Here is a 21,244-nt window from a genome sequence, read left to right on the forward strand (position 1 = left end):
CCAGTACACAGTTGTGTATCATAGTTGTAGAGCTCTAGCTCTTCTGTGTGGGACATCACCTCAGCATGGCTTGATGAGCAGCGAGTAGGTCTGTGCCCAGGATCTGAACTGGCGAACGTTGGGCTGCCCAAAGTGGAATGCGTGAACTTAGCCCCTAAACTTTTTTTAATACGGCGTGAAAATAATTTAGGACTATGAAAAAACCTATGTTTTTTAACTTTGATTGTCTACCTTAATTAATAGAATAATGTCATTGAGAAAATGGGTACTGCTTTTATCCACAAAATGTTAATATCTAGGTATGTATGAAAAGCAGCAATATGAAGACTTTCTGATTTTTCAGTCTGAAAATAGATCACAAAGCAAAATAGGCAGGTAGGCTGTGGGGTGCTCATTACAGGTCTAGGATTTTTTTTTTTATTGAGGTCATAATAGTTTATAACATAGTGAAATTTCAGTTGTACATTATTGTCAGTCACCATATGTATGTTCCCCTTTACTCCTTATGCCGTCCCCCCAACTCCCTTCCCCTCTGGTAACCACTAATCTGTTCTCTTTGTCCATGTGTTTGTTTATCTTCCATATATGAGTGAAATCATATGGTCTTTGTCTTTCTCTGTCTGGCTTATTTCGATTAACATAATACCCTCAAAGTCCATCCATGTTGTTGCAAATGGGACCATTTTGTCTTTTTTTTTTTATGGCTGAGTAGTATTCCATTGTATATGTATACCACATCTTCTTTATCCATTCGTCACTTGATGGGCACTTGGGTTGCTTCAACGTCTTGGCTATTGTGAATAATGCTGCAGTGAACATAGGGGCCCATAAGTCTCTTTGAATTGTTGATTTTGATTTCTTTGGATAAATACCCAGTAGTGGGATAGCTGGGTTGTATGGTATTTCTATTTTCAATTTTTTGAGAAATCTCCATACTGTTTTCCATAGTGGCTGCACTAGTTTGCATTCCCGCCAACAGTGTATGAGGGTTCCCTTTTCTCCACATCCTCTTCAACATTTGTTATTTTTTGTCTTGGTAATTACAGCCATTCTGACAGGTGTAAGGTGATATCTCATTGTAGTTTTGATTTGCGTTTCCCTGATGATTAGTCATATTGAACATCTTTTCGTGTGCCTGTTGGCCATCTGTATATCTTCTTTGGAAAAATGCCTGTTCATATCCTCTGCCCATTTTTTGATCGGGTTGTTTGTTTTTGCGTTGTTGTGTTGTATGAGTTCTTTATATATTTTGGAGATTAACCTCTTGTCGGATATATGATTTGCAAGTATTTTCTCCCAATTGGTGGGTTGTCTTTTCGTTTTGTTCAAGGTTTCCTTTGCCTTGCAGAAGCTCTTTAGTCTGATGTGGTCCCGTTTGTTTATTTTTTCTTTTGTTTCCCCTGCCTGAGTAGACATGGTATTTGGAAAGATACTTCTAAGACCCATGTCAAAGAGTGTACTGTACAGATGTAGGATATTTTACAGGATTATACTCTTTACAAGAGAGAGTTGGTCCCATTATAGGATTATAGGATTGTATATATAGTAGGTACTTCAGGCTTGTTTTCATGGAATGACTTAATGGAGTTTATTCTACATGGGAGGTATTTAATATAAATATAAAAATAAAGAACTGTTATCCCAGTGTTCTGGAATGACTGGTTTACTTTTGATATTCATATATTTCTATCAAAAGACATCAGTCTGGGGGCTGGCCTGGTGGTGCAAGCGGTTAAGTGCATGCACTCTGCTGCCACGGCCCGGGGTTCGCTGGTTCGGATCCTGGGCCTGTACCGACGCACTGCTTGTCAAGCCATACTGTGGCGGCATCCCATATAAAGTGGAGGAAGATGGGCATGGGTGTTAGCCCAGGGCCAGTCTTCCTCAGCAAAAAGAGGAGGATTGGCTGCTGTTAGCTCAGGGCCCATCTTCCTCACCAAAAAAAAAAAAAAAAGACATCAGTCGGATTATTAGATAGGGACACTTGAATTGCAGAATTTCTTAATTGCACGCTAGCTGCATTTTTGCTATTTTACAAACTTGGCTATTTTAAAACTACCTGAAAATTATTAAAAATTATTGTTTGCTATTATTACCTTGTATTTTCAAGAAAAGGTTACATTATCAATAACTTCTTTAATGAGGTAGCAAAATATACAGCGCATTTTAGATGTTATATCAAAAATAAAGAATGAAATAAATTGATATTAGAAGTAAATGTAAAATCTGTTAAAAAATGGAAAATTTAATTAATTGATATTCAATTCCTGCTGTGTGCCAAATACTGCATTAGACTCTGGTGTACTTGTTTCTCCAACTTCTCCTATTGTTGGAATACCGGAATATCTTTGAATATGGTTTTATAATTTCTTAAACGCAAATAATTATTCCTTTAATAGGGTGTGGTACGAAGACTTGTAAGGCTGATTCTGGGTGTAACTATGGTAACTTTGGGAAAAGCACTTTGTTTGGTCTTTGGTTCTTAACTTTTACGGTGAGAAGACTGGGTTATCTGTATCTCTGTGCACATTTTAAACCTCTGTGTGCCTCCATTTCCTCAATTGCCAGTTGTTTTACTTTTGTCCCTAATATTTTCATTGCACAAATCTTGTGCTCAACCCTGTTCTACACTATCATTTGTTCAACAGTTATTTTTTTGAGTTTCTACCGTGTATCCCACAGTGGTGAAGAATATTGATTCCAGAGCCTGACTGCTTAGGTTCAAATCCTGGTCCCACCGTTTCCTAGCTGAGCAATTTGGAAGTTACTTGATCTCCCTATGCCTCAGGGAGGCTCAGATCAAATGGGCATAATAGCACCTACCCTGTAGGTTGTTGAAAGGATTAAATGAGTCATAAATTTGCTTAAAAAAGGTGCTAGGTACATAGTAAGTGCTCAAGAAATGTTAGCTGTTGAGGGGTACAGAATAAATAAGGAGTGTCCTTGCCCAGAAGGGACTCATAATCTAATGGTTAAGGCAACTACATCAGCAAACCATTTTAGTGTTATATAAGAGATGGTTTGAACAAACTGCTGAGGTGAAAAAGAGGAGGAAAAGGATTCTAGCAGAGGGATCAGCTTGAGCAAAAAGGTAAGACGGTATAAAAGAGAATGGCAGATAATTGAGGCCAGAGTTTAAGGAACTTGGAGGAGGGTGGTGGAAACAAGTGAGTTGCAGAGGTATACTTTGGGATAAAGGGCCTTGTATGCTGTGCTTTGGAATTTGGACAGTATCCTGTAGGATAGGAGTCTTTTTTTTTTTTTTAAGTAGATTTTAGTTTTTAGAGCAGTTTAGATTCATAGCAAAGTTGAACAGAAGGTACAGAGATTTTCCAGATGCCTCCTGCCCCCACACATGCATAGCCTCTCCCATTTGAACATCCCCCACCACAGTGGTACATTTGTTACAATAGATGAACCTACATTGACACATCATTATCTCCCAAAGTCCATAGTTTACATTAGGGTTTACTCTTGGTATTACACATTCTCTGATTTTGAACATATGTATAATGATGTGTATTCACCGATATAGCATCATACAGAGTAGTTTGACTGCCCTAAAACTCCTTCGTGCTACACCTGTTCATCCCTCCCTCCCTTTTAACCCCTGGCAACCACTGATCTTTTTTTTCTTCCCCCAGTTTTATTGAGAAATAATTGACATACATCCCTATCTAAGTTTAAGGCGTACAGCATGATGGTTTGATTTACATATATTGTGAAATGATTACCACAGTAGGTTTAGCTATCCACTGATCTTTTTACTGTCTCCATAGTTTTGCCTTTTCCAGAATGTCATATAGTTGGAATCATACAACTCCTTCGACTAAATACCAAGGAGCACAATTTCTGGAATATAGGGTGAGAGTATATGTTTAGTTTTGTAAGAAATTGCCAAACTGACTTCCAGAATGGCTGTACCATTTTGCATTCCCACTTAGCTTGTTTGAGCTAATCTTGGGAAAACAATGATTTCCCAGCTCTTAACACTCCCTCCACATTTACCAGTCTGTCCTTGACGTTGTGCTGTAAACAAGAGTGGGAGGATAGTTTTGAGGAGAGACTGGTGGTGAGAAGAGTGATTGAGAAGAATGGTGGTGGGAAGACTGCTGATGAAGTTTCTAAATAAGGGAGGATTGAGACCTGAGCTGTGAGGCAGTGGTATTCATTCATTCATCATTCCCTTATTTCTATCAACAAATATTTATCAAATACTGTGTGGCTGCACAGTAGCCACTTGGGATAAAAAGACAGTTTTGGTTCTTAAGGAGCTTATAGTTATTGAGGCTACAGAAGGGCAAAGAGTTATGATAAAATATAAGTGCTATGAAAGGCTATATATAAAATATAACTTTAAATGTTACCATATACTTAAGGGTACTGTCTTATATGGCACAGTGAAACGTCTAATCTTGTCTGTGGTTTACTCGTTGGTTCATCTATCAAACACTTACTGAGTACCTACTTTGTGCCAGGCCTATGCTAAGTGCGCTGGGTATAAAGAGGAATAAAACTTGGTTTCCGTATTTAAGGATCACTCCTCTTTTGAGGGGACAGAGACATATAAACACAGTCAATAAAGCATAATCGTGGTAAGTGCTGTGATGGTGGCATGTATGCAATATAGTCGTGGCATGGAGAGGTGGGGTTATCATCTTTGTTTAGGGTGGTGGATGGGGCAAGGAGGTCAGAAAGGCTGTCTCAAAAGTGGAGATTCTGGAGCAGGGTCATGAAGAATGACTTGGTGTTTGCTTAATTGTAGGTATTCATGGTAGTTGAACCTTGTGATTACCATTTGCTGCTGTATTTTCCTCCATTCAAGATTCATGGCTCGTTGTCACACTCTGTTACAGAAATATCTTTTAAAAATCATTCATGATGAGTTTTCCACTCTTAGCTTTTTATCTTTTGCACGCTGCCTTATGTTTTTAGTAGCTAATCTCTTTAAAACTGTTCTCATAGTATTTTTAGCCACAGTAGTTAGAACCATCTCCCCCATTTAACAGGTGAGAAAATCAAGGCCCAGAAAAGAATGTGGAAGAGGTGGAGTTCATACCCAACTATTCTGGTTCTAAATTCAGAGCTTTTTCTGCTATCTTACTCTGTTTGCTTGTTGGTTGCAAAATATAGTTTTCCACTTTCATCTTTGCCCCTACCTTCACAAACCTGTGTAGCTCGAGTTAGGTGGATAGATTTTGAAGCTACAAGTAAACTGACCACCAAAGACTGAGGAAACTGTAGGGTGATTGATAGTAATAGTAACATTATTGAACTATCATACCTGCCGGCTCTGTGTTTAAGCACTTTGCAGTTGCTCCATTTACTCCTCATTACGACTCTGTGAGGTAGAAACTGTTGTTAGCTCCATCTTACAGGTGAGGTCTCTGAAGCGTAGAGAGGTTAAATACATTCCCAAGTGAAATAGCAGAGTTGGGACTCAAACCCAAGTCTGCTAAGTTTATACCACAACAAAAAAACCAGTGTTTGATATAATTGGAATAAATAGCTCGCAGTCTGATTCTGAACTGAAGCATACTCCCTTTGGTTTTTCAGGTTGATTTAATTGAACTCAATTTGTACATGGGAGTCTCTAGAACTCTTACCCTAGTGCTGTAGTATAGAGGCTGTTGCACAAGAGTTAGTCTTCATGTTGTGGGTGGCTTATTCTGTCTGTTCATCTATTCCTCTGTGGCTGAGCATCTATAAACGTCTTCTCATATTATTTGCCCTTAAAAACGTCAAAACTTCGTGGTGTAGAAATGGAAACAGGGCAGACCAGGGCTTTTAATTTTATTGAATTTATGTAGGAAAGATATTGAGAGGTATTCAGCCTTCTGTTTTATTGTGTAGTTCCTGGCACATCATGGCTACTCAGGAAATGTTGAAGTACTTTGGTTTGTAGGGTACAGTGTATGGGAGAGAATTATGAAGATATGAGAATCTTTGTGAATGTTGAGAGCTTATTGGGACAGACTGGGATAGAAGATGGTACTGGAAAGTAGATTTAGGGCCTTTGGATGTACTTAGTAAAGCTTGATTATAGTGGGAGGACCTTATTAGATAAAGGCAACCTGGGTTAGTTCTGGGGCAAAGAGAAGGAGGTAATGGGAAAGAAATAATGGAAGTGAAGACATAAAGATTCTGGATTAGAATTACCAGGTTATAGTTTGCTAGTCTCAGTAGGTTTCATAGACTCTGCCTGAAATCAGTACATTAATATTTAATGCTTTTTAATGACTTGCACCTTCTTAAGGAATTATATAGAGCTTACTATTTGTAAGAGAGCACTTATTTGCAGAAGAGGAAGTTAATATATGCGTCAGAGAAGGAAGCTGGTTTTTCATAATATGAACAGCAGTAGGTTTAGAGCAATGAATGAAGGATGTGGTAAAGGAGAAACATATGCCAGAGATATGGTGAAGAAAGAATTGATGGGCAGGGTGGCTCATTAGAAATGGGAGTGGGGACATGGGACATCTGCAAGGCAAAGATGTCTCAAACTTTTTTTTTTTTGTGAGGAAGATCAGCACTGAGCTAACATCCGATGCCAATCTTCCTCTTTTTGCTGAGGAAGATTGGCCCTGGACTAACATCCGTGCCCATCTTCCTCTCCTTTATATGGGACGCCACCACAGCATGGCTTGACAAGTGGTGCGTTGGTCTTGGCCTGGGATCCGAACCTGCAAACCCTGGGCCGCCGAAGCAGAGCGCTCGAACTTAACCGCTACGCCACCTGGCTGACCCCCCGGTGGCCGACCCCCCGAAGGTTTTGAAACAGAGTATCTGGGAAGCAAATGCATGGTGTACATGCTCACACATACACATACCCTAGGAGTTCAGGCCTGGGTCCAAGTCTTGATTTTGCTGTTTATTAACAGTGTGAGCATGGGTAAATCCTTTACTTAGGGCCTCAATTTTATTATCTGAAAAGTGAGTCAAGTGGCTTAGATTAGTGCTTATTAAACTTAAAATGTGCATACGGATCACCTGGGGATCTTGTTAAACTATCGATTCTGGGGGACAGCCTGGTGGCGTAGCAGTTGGGTTCCCGTGCTCCACTTCAGCGGCCCAGGGTTCACCGGTTTGGATCCTGGGCGTGGACCTACTCACCACTCATCAGGCCATGCAGAGGCGGTGTCCCACATAGAAGAACTAGCAGAACCTACAACTAGGATATACAACTATGTCCTGCGGCTTTGGGGAGAAAAAAAGAAAAGAGGAAGATTGGCAACAGATGTTATCTCAGGGCCAATCTTCCTCAAAAAAGAAAAAACTTGTAAAAAAAAATTAAAAAAAACATACAGATTCTGATTGAGTAGATCTGTGGTGGGACCTGAGATTCTGCATTTCCAGCAGGTTCCCAGATGATACTGAGTAGCAAAGACTTAAATGACCCTCAGGATCCTTTCCAGTTCTGCAGTTCTGTAATTCTGTTTATTGAATGTTTGTCCTTTGGAGATCTGTGACTTTATCACCTCTGTTTAGAGAGATGAATTCTAAATCTGTGTCTTAACTTCAAATTAGAAATGCCTAAACCAATTCATCATCTTACACTGATAACCACATCCCTTTCTTGACATCCTTATTTCTGTTAATACTTTATAAGGTACTTTACAATTTTTCAGAGAGCTTTTATATCCATTATTTCATTTGACCCTTAAAATAACCCAGAGAGGTAGGCATGCAGGAAATATTTCCATTTTATGGAAGGGAAACAGGCTCAGAGAAAGTAAGTGATTTGCCTGCTAGAGAGTGGTAGAACCACTGTAGAGTTCAGGATTCTTGACTCTCGTTTGATCTCTTACCACTGGGTCACAGTGCTTCTGGTAATGGCTATCACAGATGCCTGTGCTTAAAGATTGATTGCCATCTGTTTTTTTTTTTTTTAATGTAAATTTAGTTTTATTTTTAAAAATAAATAATATATTCATATGGATCACAATTCAAAGGTATGTAAGAGGATACAGTGAAGAGTCTCCATACCATTCTGTGTCCCAAATACCCATTTTCCCTTCCGTGGGGCAACCAGTGTTATCAGTTATATTTTATGCATCTCCAATAATTACATAATTCTATTCTTTTTTTCCCTGTGAAACAAATGATAACATGTTAAACACTGACTACGTAAACTATATATACTATATGTAGTATATATAGTATATGTAGAATATATATATAGACTATATAAACCGTTTTTTCTTTTTTTTTTTAAACTAATAATGTATCCTACAGATGGTTCCATATCAGTGCTCAAAGTGCTGCTACATAACTTATTCTTTAAGGCCACATAGTATCCCACTATAGGATATACCATAAGTTAGCTAGTCCTCTGTTGATGGACCTTTAACTTATTTCCAGTTTTTTGCTAATACAAACAATAGTGTATTACATATCTGCAAGTGTATATTTAAAACAAATGCAGAAGTGGAATTGCTGGGTCAAAGAATATATGCCTTTGTAATTTTGGTAGGTATTGCCAGATTGCCATCTGCAGAGGTTTTACCAGTTATATTTTTTTCAGCAAAGTGCCTGTTTTGCCACAGCCTTGCCTCTGAATATATTTTCAGACTTTTTGATCTGTGCCAATTTTAGTGTAGTTTTAATTTGTGTTTTCCTTATGACTGAGGTTGAGAATCTTCTCATGTTTAAACACTATTTGTATTTCTTTTTCTGTGAATTATCTGTTAATATTCTTTGCCATTTTTTTCTGTTGGGTTGTTGGACTTTTTCTTATTGATTTCTAGGAACTCTTTATGTTTTAGTGAAATTGTCTGTGTTGTGTGAATTAAAATTTTTTTGTTGGGTTTTTTCATTGACTTTGCATATGATAATTTTTGCCATGCATAATTTAAAAACATTTTATGTAGTAAATTTATTAATTTTTTTCTTTTTATAGCTTCTGAGTTTTATGTCATTCTTAGACCTTTTGAGGTTATAAGATAATTCTTCATGGTTTCTTTTGGTACTTTTATGCTTTAATTATTTACATTTAAATATTTTATAATCCATCTGGAATTTGATATAAGGTATAGGGTATGTTCTGTAACATATATATATGAAAAAATATATATATGAAAAAAATATATTAAAAAAATATATTTTAAAAAATATATATATATGAAAAAATATATATATATGAAAAAAAAATATATATGAAAAAATATATATATGAAAATATATATATGAAAATATATATATAAAAAATATATATATGAAAAAATATATATATGAAAATATATATATGAAAATATATATATATATGAAAATATATATATATGAAAATATATATATATTTTCTTTCTTTCTTTTTTTTTGGTAGCTACTCTGTTGCCCTAACCTCTTTATTGATTAGTTCTTATTTCCCTAGGGGTCCTTTGACTTCCTTATTTCTTTTATCAATTTTCTTTTCATTCTCAACCATGTCCATTATCTAATTAGTCTCCCCATTAAGCCCATTTTTTCTTTAGGCTCCTGTATGGTCTTATCCTTTCTTTCTGTTCCTGTTAATATCACTCTAAAAGTTTTTTATTATGGAAATTTCAATGAATAGTGAAATATGTATATTGAAATGTGTGTTGTATATATCAATATATATTAAAATACATATGCATAGGGCAGGGGGGTGGGCATATGGAAACTCTCAGGTACTGCTACTCAGCTTCCGTAACTGTCACCTCATGGCAGATCTTGTTTTATCTATATGCATACCTACTTGTCTTCTCTCCCTCACCCCAGTTATTTTGAAGCAAATTACAGGCATGATATCACTCTTAACACCTGGACCATTGACAGCTGTCTTCTGTCTTCCAGTTTTTATCCTCCAGGTCATCCTGTGTAATTCTGTGTCTTTCTTCTTTGGTCTTACATTTTTAAAATAACAGTTCTCTAATCAATACTCACTGAAAGTATACTGCTGTATACTTTTACCTCGAATTGGCCTTTTTGTGTGTACAAACTCCAGTTCTTCAGTAAGATCGCATACTCTGAAATGAGGGAATGCCATGTTTGTATCTGACAGTTCCTAGCATGGTCTGTGAAGGAAATACGCAAGATAAAATAGAAGACTGAAGGGAAAGAGAGGGAGGATGAGAGTGACACGCAGAGAACGATACTGGATCTGTTCCTATTAATATCACTCTAAAAGTTTTTTATTATGGAAATTTCAATGAATAGTGAAATATGTATATTGAAATGTGTGTTGTATATATCAATATATATTAAAATACATATGCATAGGGCAGGGGGGCCTGCCCTATGATAGATCTGCCCATAGATCCAGAAAGGCCTGTTTCTTAGAACAAAACTACTCAGAAGAAACGTGGAGGAAGAAGGACAGGTTCGGACCTTCCACCAAGATTGGGGATGAATAGGGTAGAGATAAAAAACCCAGAACCAAAATTCATAAGATATGTAGAAAGTTCAGAGATATATTTTGTCTTTTCCTGTGGAGAAGCCTGTTTTATAATTTCGTAGTGCTTAGTAAATGACTGAATTAAATTCTAGGACTGATTTGAACTTGGGTGAGAGCAGAGTTAATGTCAAAAGAAGGGCTTTAGTTCCAGTTAAACAAGGTTGTGTAATTTGTGTCAGAGACAGTTCTCAATTAGAGACAGGAGCTATAAAGTGAGAGATTAGCATTGGTAGGTTTTTTGTTTAAATCTGTTAATATTGGCTGTTGGCACCATTTTCTTATATCCAATAGCACCAAGTGCTAGTTTTAAAGCATTTTTGTGTTCTTTCAAAACTTCTCACATTGAGTCTTTCAGGTGGAATAAAAAAATTAGAAAAAAGAGTTAGGTGATTGAGAGTGCTATCATATAGAAGGGGCTTTTGTATTTTTTAAAAAGACTGACCTAATTTATCAAGCTTAAATTTTTGATTCAGTAATTCAACATTTTTACCTTCTGTGGAAATGTGGAAAACTAATTTTCCTCCCAGTTTGCTTTTGTTGCCCCTCAAAAACGTAGCAGTAATTTGAGTTACCTGAAACAACCTGGGCCTTAATTCTTCCATGCGATTTAGCCTGGTACCAGGCTGAGAAAGAATGCCAGACCTGAAAAAGAAATGAGTTGAGAATAGGAAAGGGGGATGGGATCTAGAACAAGTTTGACTACATTTCCAAACCAAATGGTACTTCAAAAATTATCTCATAATATTTGTGATTCGCTATGGTAGGGGTCAGCAGACTATGGCCAATAGTCACTGGTTTTTATAACAACTGATGAGCTAAGAAAGGTTTTTACGTTGTTAAAAGAGTATAAACAAACAAACCAAAAAACAAAGAATATCCAGAGACTGGATGTGCCCTGAAAAGCTTAAAATATTTACTCTCTGACCCTTTATAGAATAAGTTGACCAACCCTTGATCTACCTCATTCACGGTATATAGTAATTATGTGAACATTTAAAATTTCTTGCTCTTTTGTTTGTGTTCCATATTAGCACTTTGTTTATTTAATGGTTTTATGGTTTTCCACTGTATGAGTGTACTACGATTTAAGAGTGGGTATTCAGTTTTTGCTTTTATACCTAGTATTGAAGTAGGTATATTTGCATACATTTTTGTGACTTGTGGAATTGCTTGGTCAAATGTTATATGCAATTTAAAATTTGGTAATTGTTGCTAAATTGCCCACCCTCCAAATTGGACCATTTTATATTTCCCCCAACATTGTTTTCCTTACTCATATCAACCCTGACAGAGACTAAAATAGTTTGATTGTTTAATCAGATCTCTTAATTTTTATTGCTGAGTAACAAATAAAAAAATTAGTGGCTTAAAACATCATCATCATTTATTTTGCTCACGAGTGTGAAGTTTGGTTTGGGCTTGTGGGAACAACTTGTCTGTGCTTTATTTGGTGTCATTTCTGGCGTCTCAAAGGCTGGGGGCTGAAATGGTCACTTACATGTCTGACTATAACTGGGATCTCAGCTGGGGCTGTGGATGATACTTACAAAGTCCTTTGCATGTGGCTGCTTGGCATCCTCATGGTAGGATGAGTGGATTCTAAGGAAGAGCATCCTATGAGAGGACCAGATGATTTTATGATTTAGTCTCAGAAGTCACATAGCGTCATTTCTGCCGTAGTCACAGTGTAACCAAACTCAATGCGTCCGTCTCGGTGAGTGCAGAGCTGTAAAGCACAACGAAGGCTAAAGTGGGTGAAGAAAGAGGTTTATTGCTTGCACAAGCAATGGAGAACCCCGGGGATAGCTCCTTAACCCTTTCCTTGCCTGGTTTCTGGTTACAACAGGCCTGCCTACATGTAAGGGGGAGGGAACAAAGGCCCCCTGTCATAATGGAGGAGTGGCAACATCACGTTGTGAGAGAGCACGTGGGGTGGGATGTGTTGGTGCAGCCATTCTTTGGAAACTACAGTCTGCCACAAAGTGAAACGTTTGTTTTGGTATGCCTGTCTTTAATTATGAGTTTGACTATAAATCTTTATGTGTGTTTGTTTCCATTTTCATTTCATTTTCTGTAGCTTGCCTTTTTATATCCTTTGCTCCCTCTTCTATTGGGCTATAGATTATGGGTTATATTACTGACTTTTAATAGCTCTTGTAGACTAAGCAAATTAGACTCAAAAGTTGTTTTGAAGATACCTCACTGTGGCCTTGGAAATCATAAAAGGTGTGTGTTGGATGGTTGTTTAGTTTGGTGCTGGTGGGGATTTGTGGAGTAATTATATTTAAGAACCATAGTACTTTTATTTTTAAGCAAGGAGGTACAGGGAAGGGAAGGTGAATGATAGGCATTCCTCCTCCCCTTATTGGCCATCAGCCTCCCTAAATCACTCTCTAACAGTGATGAGGAAAAGATCAAAGACACTTCACTTCTCTTTGGTTATTGTTATTCCTCAGAAGCCAGAAAATTTTAGGTGCCTGCAAGGGAAAGGTAAAACTTGGGAGGAATATAGAACCCCAATGCTGTATTTCACTACTGAAAATTGCTTTGGGTTTCTTTTAGTTCTGGGGTGTGATTTGACTATTTTTAAAGCCTTGCTATCACTCATGTTGAGGTTCAAAATTGTATCAACAAAAATGGATTGACCTGCCAAAAATGATCATTTTCTAGAATATGGGGATGTTTAACAAATGAAACATTTCTTTGTACTTTGCCACTAAATTAGAATGTTACTCTTCATCTACTAACCTGTTATGGGATAAATTCTTAATAAACAGTTACAATATAAGTCTTCTCCTGGCTTGTAATTTTTGACACTTTTATAGGGACTGGGCTGGTGTTTGTCATTATAGTTCTCATTTTAGGTGTGGTTTGATCCAGAGACTTAAATTCTGTCAGCAGGACCTGTGTTCCACATCTCTCCCCTCTTCCTTGTTTGTTTCATTCTCAGGTTTCATTGTGATGGAAGGATGGCTGCCAGCATCTCTAGCCCTATGTCCTTCCAGGTTCAGGGCCAATGGGGAATAAAAAAAGAACTCTCAACAACTTAATACAATTTCTAGGTCTTTCATGGACCCTAATTAAATCATAGGTTATTGTCGGGGGATGGAATGTGCTGATTGGCCTAATCTGAGTCACATGAACATCCTTGAGTTGGAGGTGGAGTTAATTCTAGAGGAATTTTATGGATTGATAGTAGGGAAGGGTAGTTCTACAAAGGAAAACCTAAGTTTTTTTTTTTTTTTTAACCCAAATAGGTGCCAACAGGACAAAACAAAAAATACAAAAACAAGACAAAAAATTTCCTTTAGACTAATGTTATGTTTTAAAGCAGTTTTCTAAGAACATTAGTAGTATTTTTTTTTTTTTTTGGCTGAGGAAGATTCACCCTGAGCTAACATCTGTTGCCAATCTTCCTCTTTTTTTTTTTGCTTGAGGAAGATTAGCCCTGAACTAACATCTGTGCCAGTCTTCCTCTATTTTATGTGTGGGTTGCTGCCACAGCATGGCTGGCGAGTGGTGTAGGTCCATGCCTGGGATCCAAACATGCAAACCCGGGCCGCCGAAGTGGAGTGCGTGGAACTTGAACCACTTGGCCGCAGAGCCAGCCCCAGTAGCATTAACAAGAAAAACAACCATTTTAGGTTCTTTAGAGGCACCGATTTACAATCATACTAATAAGTAATTCTTATTTTTTATTTTTTTTGTGAGGAAGATTGGCCCTGAGCTAACATCTGCCAATCCTCCTCTTTTCTTCTTCTTCTTCTTTTTTTTTTTGCTGAGGAAGACTGGCCCTGGGCTAACATCTGTGCCCATCTTCCTCTACTTTATATGGGACACCGCCAAAGCATGGCTTGCCAAGTGGTGTGTCGGTGTGTGCCCGGGATCTGAACCGGTGAACCCTGGGCTGCCTCAGCAGAGCGTGCACACTTAACCACTTGCGCCACTGGGCCGGCCCCTCTTATTTTTTTGCTAAAGCAAATGTTTCAAATCTACAATGCATGCCACTTAAGTCTTGTTTTAGAGTTTATACTTGAAAGATTTGTAAAAAAAAGTTAAAGAATTTAGGGTCATTCTGGTCTTTTGTGCACTGCCAGCATTTCAGGTAGCAGAGTTGTGCTCTGATTACATCAATGGATCCTCCAAATCAAAGCTGAATAGGAAGTTTCAATTTTATATGTTAGTGAATGTTTTTTGACCTCTGTATAGAATGTTTTATAGGTAGTGCTTCAAAGATTTTAAAGCCATGTTGATTCCAAGTTAAAAATTTAAGATCTATTCAGCTTTAGTTTTGGGGGTGGGTGTTATGAGAGCACATCTTAGCGGCCTAAAGCTGCTGCCTTAGAATGATGTACAAAGAGCATTTTATGACTGTGAAAGTGTGGAGCATTTGAGAAAGTTTAAGGAGACTGCTGGTAAAGAAAACTGCATGGTATGTTATCTTAAATAGTAATTCCAAAGTCTGTATAAACTTTAATTACGCAGAATATTTTTACTTTTCTGAGATATTTGAGCTGATTTAAATAATAAGACAGATTTGATTTTAACTGGCTTTAGATGGGCCATTTGAAGAAATAATCTGATATTTAATTCTATTTGGACAAGGTCTAACGCAGTGTTTTTACGCTAGATGGTGCCACCAGGCCATGAGGTACCCCTAGATTGTAGTCCTCAGAGCACTTGAAGGTGGGTGAGTCCTGAGGGTGTGCTGTAGTCCAGAAGCACTGCTAAGCCTTTACCCCACTTTCACTGCTTAGGTCTGTTCTTAGGTTTGGAGTGCTCCGTATTCTCCCACTGTCTGGTGGGTGGGTGTCAGAATCCACTAAGGGTTCCAGGCCACTCAGGACCATTGTAAGGCCTAGGTTAATTCACTGGAGATTTATTAATTCAATCGAAAACATTTATTGTGTGCCTGCTGTTGCTAGGTACTTATCTAGATGCTGCAGATACAACTGTAAATAAAATAAAATCTCTTCTCTCACAGAACTTATATTCTAGTTGGGCAAGATAGACGAATATCTGAAACTCCTCATATTTCCATGTTAGGTATAATTACATGTTGTTTGGGTCCAGTATAGATCCTCTAGGGAGCTGAGAACCAGAGAGGATCCTTCAGGTCACCTTGATTTTTTAAAATATTTCCTTGGATGATAGGATAATAATTTGAGCGAAGGTGGATGATATATCTTAAAACTGGTGGTAATTTTTAGTATTGCTATTATATTTTGGACCAGGTTTACTTGATTTAAACTTTTTCTTATTTATTTAACTTTATTTTTTGAGTATGTAAAACATTTATATGGTACAGAAGTCAAAACTACGTAAACAAGTATTAGGGAGTCTTACTTTTATCTCTATTTCCTCCAACCTGTTCTCACCTCCATAGGTAATCATTTTTCTGGTTTCTATTTTAACTTTCCAGTGTTTCTTTTTAATTGCATTAAATCTTGCGAGAAGGGAAGGAAGGAAGGAGGTGGGAAACTGAAGGAGGGAGGTGCATGGGTGGGAATGGAGAAGAGTTCTATTTCATTAATGTTTGTGAAATGTTTTATCGGCACTCTTTTTGTCCCATTTCCATTTCTACTAACTCTGAAAAAGGCAATATTAAAAAAATAAACATTTTATTTTTGAATGATTTTAGATTTACAGAAAAGTTGCAAAGATAATACAGAGAATTCCCTTCATTCAATTTCCCCTAATGTTAACATCTTACATTTGTCAAAACTAAAAAATAACATTGGCACGTAATTATTAATTAAACTCTGTTTTATTAAAGTTTAGCATTTTTAAAAAATAATAAACCCCTTTATGATAAAATTGGAATGAATGTTACTAAAGAAGAAGCCAAGACACCGGGCACAAGAGGACTCATGTACATTTACTGCCTTTCACCAAGATTACATCAGTATATTACCCATAAAGAATTGATTTCCTTTGTTCATTCCAGCTGCTGGGAGCATCTTGTATTTTAATTAATCATAATGTAATGAGAATACTTACCCTAATGCTTTTGAAATAAATAAAATAAGGGAAAAGGCAAAAAGTCGTACAACCCAAGGTCGGTGCTTTAAGTATAGTTGGTTAATTTGTGGAGGAGTTTTTGTCTTTTTATGAAATGCCCTGATGTGGTCAATTCTGTTTTATCCACATCAGTGGAGGGAAGCATAGAAATAATAATGATACACTGGTAATCCACCCAGATGAGTGTTTCTTGACTCCACTGCTGATTTTGGAATCCTGGAGCTTGGAGTCAGAAGGTACCTTGTAGGTGGTTGTGCTAACTTTCTACATAATATAAAGATCTCTTCAGCAATATCCATGCATCCATTGCATTCTCTGTCCAGTCACATTACAATCTCTGTCCAAGCCCTGCATACTGCTTTTAAGGCAGTCAGTTCCATTATCATTGTATTTGTGGTAAAATTATTCTCTTGAGTTGAAGGATAGGTCACTGCTCTGTCCTCTGTAGCAACAGAGGAGTGTAAGGACCAAATTGTATCTATTAGGTATATACAGATATAGGTGTATATATACCTACATATATAGGTATAAACCCTTTGCTTGCTTTCTGCTTTCTTTCCTTCCTTCTTTTTTTTTGAGGAAGATCAGCCCTGAGCTAACATCTGATGCCGATCTTCCTCTTTTTCTTTTCTTTCTTTTTTTTTTTTTTTTTGCCAAGGAAGATTGGCCCTGAGCTAACATCTGTGCCCATCTTCCTCTACTTTGTATGGGACGCCACCACAGCATGGCATGACAAGTGGTGCGTCGGCACACGCCTGGGATCTGAACCCGTGAGCCCCGGGCCCCCGAAACGGAGTGCGCGCACTTAACCACTTGCGCCACTGGGCTGGCCCCTGGTAAGGAAGGTTAGCCCTGAGCTAACATCTGTTGCCAATCCTCCTCTTTTTGCTGAGAAAGATTGGCCCTGGGCTAACAACTGTGCCCATCTTCCTCTACTTTATATGTGGGACGCCTGCCACAGCATAGCTTATTTTAGCGGTGTTCACGTCCGTGCCCGGGATCCCATCCTGTGAACCCTGGGCCGCTGAAGTGGAGTGTGCGAACTTAACCACTACTCCACCCAGGCTGGCCCCTCTTTCCTTCCTTCCTTTTGAGATGTCCCTCTCATTTATTATTTACTATTTTGTTTCTTTGTTTATCTTTGGTTATTTAGAAATGTTGGGGTAAAGAAATGAATAATGATAATGAGTAACCATAACCTCATAGGGTTGTTATGAAGATTAAATAAGATCACATGTATGAAGTGTTCAGCATAGTACATGGCACACAGTAAGTATTTAATACATGCTAACAGTATAGTGATGGTAATAGTCTCTGTCCTCAAGTCTTTTCGTCCTAGATTAGTAGGGAAGATAACTATAAACAACTAGGTATAATACAAGGCTGAATGAAGTAAGTGGTATAGTAGATAGAGATGGAAGCAAAGTTCTTATTTATTCTAATAAAAGGGCAACTAGTTTCAGTGAGAGAATCAGGAAGGAGGAATCTTCTCTCCTTAACTTTGAAGTAGAAATAGGATCTCCTTAAAGAGAATAATATTCTAGATTGAGGGGCGAGCATTAGCAAAAGCATGGAGCTCGGAACGTGCGTGATGTTTTTCATGGAACTTTAAGCAGTCCTGTGTGATGAGGGGTTAGGTATGTGGAAGATCTAATGGGAAGTAAGGATTGGATATGGAGAGGTCAGATTGCACAGGGCTTTGAAAACAGTCATGGGACGTTTGTGCTTTATGCTAGAGGCTTTGGGTAATATTTTCAGGTCTTTGAATAGAGGACCAAGATTGCAATCTTACAGCAAAATAGATGTGATTATTGTGTATAGGCAATTAGTGGTTCCTGTCAATTTAAAATTTTGACTGAGAGGGCTAACAAAAAATATGTAGTAGGGGGAGATAGTTGCTTTAATTCAGGGTGTGACATGGAAACCATTGGCTGATTGTGGAAAAATAAATCTTTTAGAGTAAGCCCAAGGAACTTCTTGTAAATACATTTGGGGCTTTTCATACTTAAAGGATTAAACAAATTTATTAGACAATAACCTCCTCTCTCAAAGAATCTTAATCTCCAGATTGGGAGAAAGGATTGGGTTGGTATGTGCATGGAAAGAAAGAACTGTTCTTTTCTGGCTGACTGCACATGTAATTGAAGACGGACTTACCTCAGTAGAGTGGGCCGTCTTTCAGCCTGAAGGGAGAGCTTTAAGCATATTTTAAAACTGAGCACTTGGTTTCTATTTTTATGTTTCTGAAAATAATTATCCAACACAAGGAACTAGCTTTTGGGAATGAATCTGATGTGCCAGACTTCAGCATTGCCAACATTTTCTCTTTTTGATGTGAGATGATTTGGTTATCCCTTAAGTTATCTTGTATTTTTGTTGATTTCTGCTGTTGCTTATGGAGCTTTTGCCTTTCAACACTTGTAACTCCAAATAATTTGTGCATCCTAGTTGGAGAAATTTTGCGGAAGGAATCCTGATAGGAAATAGAGATTGGTTGGCTGCTGGTCAAGGGAGAATTTAATTTAAGCTCACAACAGTTGGGTTATTAGCTAGATGGAGTGACCAGTGAGTTATTTTCTGGCTTTGGTTTCTTTTCCTGGTTGTACAGATCATCTGGCATCTAGACTAAGCTAGCAACAGGGGCCTATGTGTGTAATACTTGCTGATTTTCTGTTGGTGTGTGTTGGACTTTGTGTGTCCTATAGCATCCTTCTGAAGGGAAAAAGCAAATTACTGCTTAGTTTATGTTCGAGGAAATATTAATGCTCTTCTAAGGTGTGTAGCACTTGTATAACACTTATGCTTTGCAAGAATATTTCATATCTGTTGTCATTTCATGCTCACAACAACCTTGTAAATGAGATAGGGCAAATAATTCCTATTTGACAGAGGGGATGCTGAGGCATAAATAAGAGACTGAGTTAAGGTTGCTGGCTCAACAAATAAATGACTGGGACAGCTTACTGTATTTCATTTTTGAATTGTAACTTTCAGAAAATTTTATAGGAGGAAAAAGCTGTGAATGCCCCTCTTTTTTGTTGTTATTTTTTAGCGGCGTCTTAGACATCTTCGGAACATTGCTGCCCGGAACATTGTTAATAGAAATGGCCATCAGCTCCTTGATACCTACTTCACACTTCACTTGTGTAATGCTGAGAAGATATATAAAGGTAAGGGAATCTGTGGACTTGCTACCCACAGATCGTTATGTCTCATTTTTATTCTTTTGTAGCACGGGTGATTCTCAGTGCCTCTTGCTTTTATTGTTTACTGGAAAGCTAAATTGTCATGCTGTCTTAAAATATTTCATGAGCCGTTGTTATATATATTTAAGAAATGTAGCTTTTAGATCTTTCAGATTAACCGAGCCTTACATTGATAAACTTATCATTCCTTTATGAATGTTAGCTATTCATATCTTTAATCTAGTAGCTGTCATTTCAAATAGATTATATGAGTCCAGTATCCAATACTAATTTGCTTTTTTTTAAAAATATAGTTAATTTCTTTAGTATAATGGTAAAATTGGGACCTAGGACATATCTTCTTGTATTTGTAATTCCTAGTGTATATAGGGTCATTTTTAGAAGAATTGCATGGTTTCTTTGAATTCAGTTTCACATATTGAAATGTGGATTCTTTCATAAGTGACAGTTCTAAGAATAGCCCAAATATTTGTTTCAAAATCACAAGCATCTTTTGAATGCATATTGGGTGAAAGGGACTTTGATATAATCAATTGACTTATGTCCAATGATATAAGAGAGGAAGCGTGGTATAATGATAGGAATATTGGATTAGGATTGAAAATACATCAGTACTGTTTCTAGCTCAGCTATTTACTAGCTGTGTGACTTTGGACAAAGATCATGGCTTTTTGAACCTCCCTTTTTCCATTTGTAAAGCGGAGATAATCTTATGAAGTCTGCAAGGCAGGTTTTTATGAGGATCAACTGAGAGAAGGTGATAGCATTTGGTAAGATGTGATTAAAAGTCTATTTATGTTAACAAAAGGTGGCGTTATTATAATAAGTGGTCCTAAGGACTTATTTGAAAAATTCAAATGACATTTTACCTTTTTGGTTTTAAAAACTGTTGTTAAATCTGTAGTTTAACAACTTTTTTCTTTTTTTAATTTTAACACCAGTATATGCTCATTAAAAAATTCAGTCAGGAATTATATAGAGTAGAATCCCCCCCATTATTATTTAAATTAAATAATACTATTTAATTAAATAGCATTAAAATAACTTTTCTTTTTTGCTGAGGAGATTCACCCCGAGCTAACATCCGCTGCCAATCTTCCTCCTTTTCTGCTTGAGGAAAGTGAGCCCTGAGCTAATGTCTGTGCCAGTCTTTCTCTGTTATATGTGGGTTGGCACCACAGCATGGCTGATGAGTGGTGTAGGTCTGTGCCCAGGATCTGAACCCGTGAACCTGGGCTGCCGAAGTGGAACACGCTGAACTTAACTGCTACACCATGGGGCTGGCCCCTACATTAATTTTTAAGGATGAAAAAAAAAAGGACTCTAAATACTTCCATTTTCACATAATTTTATTTCATTCTTATTTTTCATTCTAACTGTTGCATTTTTTAAAAACACGATTGCATTAATCTGAATTATTAATGCTAGCTACTATAACAAATGCCACAAATCTCAGTGGCTTAACGTAATAAATTTCTTACACTAAGTCCGGTGCAGGTGGTCTTTATCAGGTACTGTCTTGGCAGCTGTCCTCTAAGTGGTGACTCAGGTATCCAGGCTCTTTCTATTTTGAAATACTGCTGTCATCAACACATGACCTCTG

At 37.4% G+C, this 21,244-nt stretch overlaps 1 protein-coding gene across 2 annotated transcripts in view; it reads left to right on the forward strand.

Moving 5' to 3' along the window:
* UVRAG (UV radiation resistance associated) overlaps positions 1-21,244 on the forward strand; it is a 287,747-nt gene that overhangs the window by 8,892 nt on the left and 257,611 nt on the right. For both annotated transcript variants that reach the window (XM_004434016.3, XM_087433467.1), the window contains exon 2: positions 19,488-19,605. In XM_004434016.3, the coding sequence (XP_004434073.2) occupies positions 19,488-19,605 (118 nt within the window). The remainder of the gene's footprint in view (positions 1-19,487; positions 19,606-21,244) is intronic.

Source organism: Ceratotherium simum, chromosome 7, assembly GCF_057802395.1.
Source record: "Ceratotherium simum simum isolate JZ-2026a chromosome 7, ASM5780239v1, whole genome shotgun sequence".
Taxonomy (NCBI): domain Eukaryota; kingdom Metazoa; phylum Chordata; class Mammalia; order Perissodactyla; family Rhinocerotidae; genus Ceratotherium; species Ceratotherium simum.